The sequence below is a fragment of the Triticum aestivum genome, chromosome 7B (assembly GCF_018294505.1).
Source record: "Triticum aestivum cultivar Chinese Spring chromosome 7B, IWGSC CS RefSeq v2.1, whole genome shotgun sequence".
Classification (NCBI taxonomy): domain Eukaryota; kingdom Viridiplantae; phylum Streptophyta; class Magnoliopsida; order Poales; family Poaceae; genus Triticum; species Triticum aestivum.
In genome coordinates this window covers 701,329,777-701,336,331 of record NC_057813.1, presented here as the reverse complement: position 1 = coordinate 701,336,331, position 6,555 = coordinate 701,329,777, and the positions used below count along the sequence as shown (strand labels likewise).

General features: G+C 43.5%; 1 protein-coding gene across 1 annotated transcript; it reads left to right on the top strand.

Moving 5' to 3' along the window:
• Positions 1–322: 322 nt before the first annotated feature.
• LOC123160070 (uncharacterized) lies at positions 323–4,497 on the top strand. Its single transcript, XM_044577891.1, has 2 exons — positions 323–1,677; positions 4,190–4,497. The coding sequence occupies exon 1, from the start codon at positions 480–482 to the stop codon at positions 1,671–1,673; it is 1,194 nt and encodes a 397-aa protein (XP_044433826.1). The 5' UTR covers positions 323–479; the 3' UTR covers positions 1,674–1,677; positions 4,190–4,497.
• The last annotated feature ends 2,058 nt before the right edge of the window (positions 4,498–6,555 follow it).

The following is a 6,555-nucleotide window of genomic DNA, read 5'->3' as shown; positions in this document are numbered from 1 at the left end:
AGCTTTTTTGCGAAACTCGGCTTATAGGTGACCATAAGCCGAGTCCTCGTATTTACCAGGTGTTTTTTTCTCGAGACTCGGTTTAGAGGAGCATAAGCCGGGTGTCCGAAGAAAAGCACTCGGCTTATAGGCTAACACACGGGAAACCGGGATTTACCTGTAGTGATTTAAGCCTAACCAAACACCCTCCTAATTAAGCAAAGGAGAAGCCAAGAACAAGCCGGCAATTACTGCTCTTGGCTCTTGGGCAGTGTAGCAGCCGTGAACTAGTTACATTGGCTAGGAGAAGCCAAGGAGTCCACTATGCCATTGGGCACACAAATACTCGGCCAGGACTGGACTGGACTGCAGCACCCACACAGGACACAGCCGCCGCCTTTCCCCCTTCCACCCCACCATCTCCTCCGATTTTCACGGGATTCCGCCCCCGTCAACGACAACTTCCGATCCAGTCCACGCCAGCGGCGGCCTGCTACCAGATGGCCCCGACGCTGACGGAGCTCCCGTGCGGCCTCCTCACCGAGATCCTTCTCCGGCTGCCCGCGCCGGAGGACCTCGCGCGCGCCTCGGCCGCCTGCCCGACCTTCCGCCGCGTCGCCACCGACGGCGCCTTCCTGCGCCGCTTCCGCCGCCTCCACGCCCCGCGGCTCCTCGCCTTCCTCGACCTCGACGGCTTCCAGCCCGCGCTCCCGCCCCACCCCTCCGCGCCCGCCGCCCGCGCGCTCGCCCGCGCCGCCGACTTCTCCTTCTCCTTCCTCCCCTCCCACTGCCGCTGGGTCCCCATGGACGTCCGCGACGGCCGCGTCCTCCTCGGCCGCGACCACGGGCAGGACGCGCGGCCCCCGATCTGCAGGGAGCTGGCGGTGTGCGACCCCCTGCACCGCCGCTACGTCCTGCTGCCCCCGGTGCCCGACGCCCTCGTCGCCTCCGCGGAGCGCCCGCCGCCCGTGCGACGCAGGCCCTTCGACGAGCCTCTCCTCCTTCCCCTCGGCGAGAACGATGAAGGGACGGCATTCACGGTGATCTCTATGGTGCATTGCGAGACTAAGCTGGCCCCCTTCGTATTCTCTTCGACCACCGGGCAGTGGCGGGCCGCGGCACCCATGCTTTGGTCGGCCATGCCAGTGCCGCCGATGGACCATACTTATCTCAGGCGGCATCACGCCTATGGCTGCTTCTACTGGGAATCCACCCTGATCAAGAGGAGAGAGTTGCTTGTGCTCAACATCCAGAGCATGGAGTTCTCCATTGCTGAGCTCCCATCCTCTAGTTGGGGCACTCTAGGGGTGGCCATTGTGGAGGCCGGGGAGGGCAGGCTTGGGCTGTTTGGTATCCGTGATGGAACTGCAGGTGGCAAACCTGACCTCTGCTATACAGTTAGGCATAACAAAGGCAAAAATTCAGGCCAGTGGCAGATGGTGAAGACATTCTCTCTAGGTTCTGAGGGCCTGAATTATATCAAAGCCGCAACAGAGACGTATGTGCTCCTGATATGTTCTGAGGCCCCTCGGTTTGTCGGCTTGTCTATGGAGATGCCAGAGTTGGAGTATATCTCGGTGGACGTCAAGAAGTTGCAGCTTGAGAGGGTCTGTCTGAAGCCTTTTGGGAATTCCTTGTCCAGGACGCGCATATATGCCCACTTCCCGCCGTCGCTGTCCTCGCCGACAATATGAAGTGGTATATGTTTTACACTTTTAATGCATCCTAGTTATGTTATATCTTTCACTTCGAAGGTCTCACACGGATTGTCTAATGCTTTAATTGTTCAGAGTTGCAATTGGTCATTCTTGTTTACACGATTTAGTAGTGATTAGTTTTTTCTGCTCAATCATGGAAAAGTGAACATATTTGTGATCTATTGTCCTGTTTGTTTCAATTCCTGTTTTAAAGGAAGCATACGAGAGAAAATATCTTTCACATAGCTCAAGCTTCCAGTATCATTTTAGGAGTCATAAATCAAAACATATATTTTCGTGGAACAGTTTTATAGCCGAGGTAATGGAGAAGTGATCCATGTGTAGATCCATTTTACCTTTGTTGTGGTTAGTTTCACCCCTAGAAAGTTAATTACTGTTAAGAAGGACTCATCTTGTCCACTTCTTCTCATAAATATAAGGATGTAGGTAAGTTTTTCTTTTGGTCATCTTCGCATTCAGTTTTCCTTTTATTGTGCTGATGTTGTTTTGGAAACCTGCCTCACTTCTCTGAATAACAGAGAAAGAGCAGTTTGCACTCACACTGTGTGATTTGGATCAGTCTCATAAATCAGTTATAGGCTTCACCTCTATTATTTGTTGATTGTGGCTAGAACCCCTGATATATTTCCTTAGGTGACTTAAGCTACGCAATAAAATATCTGAAGTCCTATAAACACTAAGGTACCAGTTTAGAATGACCTAAGATTTTCAGTGCTCGTTTCTTTTTGTGTACATTTCTCTGTCTTGTTATGTGCTCCAACCTGCATTGCAAATTACAGTGCTGAAGCTGAACACACAACAGCACTGCATATTTCGAATCAGGTTGAGGTGAACCTTACTGATGGAATGAATGCTATTCTGCTTCTATATCTAGCTCAATATAATGCCTATAATTCGTTCCTTAAAGCTTAATGCTTAATTGTTCAGTGTTGCAATTCGTCATTCTTGTTAACACGGTTTAGTAGTGGTTACGTTTTTGTGCTCAGTCATGGGAAAGTAAACATATTTGTGATCTGTTATCCTGTTTGTTTCAGTTGCTGTTTTGAGAGAATCGTACAAAAGAAAATATCTTTTGCATAGCTCAAGCTTCCACTATCATTTTAGGAGTCATAAAATCAGAACATGTATTTTCGTGGAATAGTTTTTATCTTTTATGGCCAAGGTAATGGAGAAGTAATCCAAATAAAGCTGCAGTTTACCTTTGGAGTGTTTACTTTCACCTCTAGAAATTAATTGCAGTTAAGGACTCACCTTGTCCACTTCTCGTAAATATAAGGATGTAGGGAGGTTTTTTCTTTTGGTCATCTTCACATTCATTATTTATTTTCTTTCGATGATGTTGTTTGAAAAAAATCTCTGCCCAATTACTGGGTTCACAAATAACAGCCTGAGTCACTGCTCTGAATAACAAAGAAAGAATAGTGTGCCCTCACACTGTGTGATTTGAATCTGTCTTGTAAATCAGTTGTAGGCTTCACATCTATTATTTGTTGATTGTGGCTAGAACCCATGATATATTTCCTTAAGTGACTTAAGCTAGGTAATAAAAATCTGAAGTCCTACAAACACTGTTTGTTTCAATTCCTGTTTTAAGAGAATCGTACAAAATAAATATCTTTCACATAGTCTCAAGCTTCCACTATAATTATCACAACATTTATTTCCGCGGAATTGTTCTATGGCCCATGTAATGGAGAATTAATCCAAATATAGATCCAGTGTACCTCTGGAGTGTTTACTTTCACATCTAGAAAATTAATTACAGTTAAGAAGGACTCAACATGTCCACTTTCTTCTCATAAATATAAGGATGTAGCCATGTAGGGAGGTTTTTTGTTTTGTACATCTTCACATTCATTTTTTCTTTTCTTGTGATGATGCTGTTTTGAGGAATTTCAGTCTAATTACCGCCTTCACAAATAACTGCCTGAGTCACTGCTCTCACTCTGTGTGATTTGAATCAGTCATGTAAATCAGTTACATGCTCACATATATCATTTGTCGATTGTGGCTAGAACCCCTGATATATTTCCTTAAGTGACTTAAGCTAGGTAATAAAATATCCTAAGTCCTGCAAACACTAAACTACTCCCTCCGTTCGGAATTACTTGTCTCGGAAATGGATGTATCTAGAACTAAAATACGTCTAAATACATCCATTTCTGCGACAAGTAATTCCGAACGGAGGGAGTACCAGTTTAGAATGACCAAAGATTTTCAGTGCTTGTTTCTTTATGTGTGCATGCCTCTGTCTGGCTATGTGCTCCAACCTGCATTGCAATTCAGTGCTGAACACACAAAACGTTGCATATCGCAAATCCGGTTGCGATGAATGGTTAACCTTACTGGTTGAAGGAATGCTAGCTATTCTGCTATTATATCTAGCCAATGTGTATAATCCGTTCCTTTAAGCTTGGAAGCTCTTAACTATGTTTACAAATTGGACCCAAAAATCTTCTCTTTTTAGCTAAACTTTCGTCTTGTTTGTTCAGATCTGGGGGAGCCGTAATCAAATCAGCATTCTCAATTCAAGACAACTGGGATTTCAGTGGCATGCCTTACAGGATGACACTATCTACATTGCTTCGCCTGGCATTCGTCATGTCTATGTTTTGGTTAATTACTATGGCAGTGATGTGGATGTTCTTTGTCCGAGTGTGGCAGTGCAATGTCTATGTTGTGTCCTTCCTTTGATATCTAAGAATGTTACATTTTAATTAACGGTCTCAATTGATCCTCAAAAAAAATTAACGGTCTCAATCAATCAAGAACTGTGGTAAGTCCACCTTTATTTGTTAAACTGAGCAGTGCGTTGTGATGCATCTGGTGCTGATGAATGGATGTGGCGGCGAGTGGCTGCTGCTTGTCTAAGTCTGCTGCTCCTTGACGGCAATGGCAGCGTACCGCTCATACATAACTGTTGCCTCTCGAACATCTAAAAGCTCGATGGTCTTTAGAAATAAGAGCTGCTTCTATTGATGCCTAGAGCTTTGAAACAACTTCTCATGGTCCACCCCAACACCAATCGAATTCTGGTGTGTTTCGTATCCTGGGTTTGTGCGTTTGTTATTGAAGTGACAGTTGCATTCATTTTGTTCGATACTTTCTCCTCTCTCTCGCCAAACAAAAGCCATACATTTTTATTTCCCTTTGATAATTTAGATGATTGATATCTTTTAAACTAGATTTTTTTCCATATATTTCAATTCCTCGTCACAAAAGCTAGCACAAGATCAATCTTGGGTACATTTTAAACTACTCTTTCACTATTTCAATCAACTGAAATATATGTTATTTTTTTCAGAAATATAGTAAAATGATTGAAATATGTATCAAAAAATTTATGAAAATGATTTAAATGTAACGAAAAACAATGAAATGTGTGTGAATTTTTTACTTTGCATTTCATCACTTCAAAAAAAAAATACATCAAACTAAAATTCATAAACTCTTTCGAATACAATAGTCTAAATCAAACTACAATTGAGAAATGTTCACATACATTTTACACATACTTCAATCAATTTTGTACACTTAATTTGGTTGCTTTCAAATATTAACTCGCTATGATAATTAATGACGAGACAAATCTTTTGCCTCTGTTTCCACAAAAATATATGTGTTATTTCACTCAATTTCAATTTTTCAAATATTATTTACGAATATTCACACATGTCTTAACCATTTTTGTTATATTTCAATCATTTCCAGGAAACATTCCACGTGCACATTTCGCAAACATTTCAAGCATTTAACACATATTCAACGCTTTTGAATATTAACTCCATTTATGTTCTTTCAAATATTATTTCCCTCAATTTCAAGTATTCAAATGATGTTCACACATATCTTAACCATTTTAGTTATATTTCAATCAATCACAGAAAACATTCCACATGCATATTTCACAAGTATAAAATTATCTTAGCGAGTTAATTAATTATAGGAATATTACAAATAAAACGCCCACACATTTTAGTAACATTTTACACGATTTAGTAACACTTCATACATGCCCAACGTTTATTTAATATATTTTGCAACCACATTTACGTTTCAGTCATTTCACCCATTTCCACTGCTTATTTATGAAATTAATGGGAATAAGTTGACGCTGTTGACTACCTACGTAAGAGCCAGGGCACCGCCTCCTCCTCCTCCAAGAAAGAAAGTTAGGGTTCGTGCCTCTCGCCGGTGCCGGCGCAGGTCTGCCTCGTCTCCGGTGGCCCTAGGGCCATGGAGGCGCAGTGGATCCTGGCAAGGGCCAGCGGGATGGCTCCGTTTTTAGTCATTTTTTTCAATCTTGTTAGGGTTTGTGTCCTACTCAGGAAGGCGAGACGGCAGCGGCTCCCTGAAGATGGAATAAAGGTCTCCCCGCCTAGCGCCCGTTCCGGCGGTGCGTCTAGCATCGTTGGTGGGCGTGTGGAGGTGTGTCTCTGGCAGATCTATCTTTGGTGGATTTGCTCGGATCTCATCGTTGTTCGTCTACGTTTGTGTGTCTTAGGTTTGGATCCTTCCGATCTATGTTATTTTTCATCGGCGGCGGTTGCTGTTCTGGGGTGCTGGTCCTATGGGGCCTTAGCACAACGACTTCCCGACTGTCTACTACAACAAGTTGTGCCCGGCTCCGGCGATGGATGGGCGATGACGGCGGCGCGCCTTCGGCTTGCTTCGGTGCTTGTAGTCGTCGCTAGGTGGTCTACGAATCTGGATGTAATTTTTATTTCTGGTATTCATTGTACTGCCATGATTGAAGATGGATAGATTGGAAGTTTTTCCGCAAAAAAAAATTGACGCTGTTGAAAGCTCACAAATCATTTCAATTTTATAGACATTTCACATGAATGTCAACTATTTG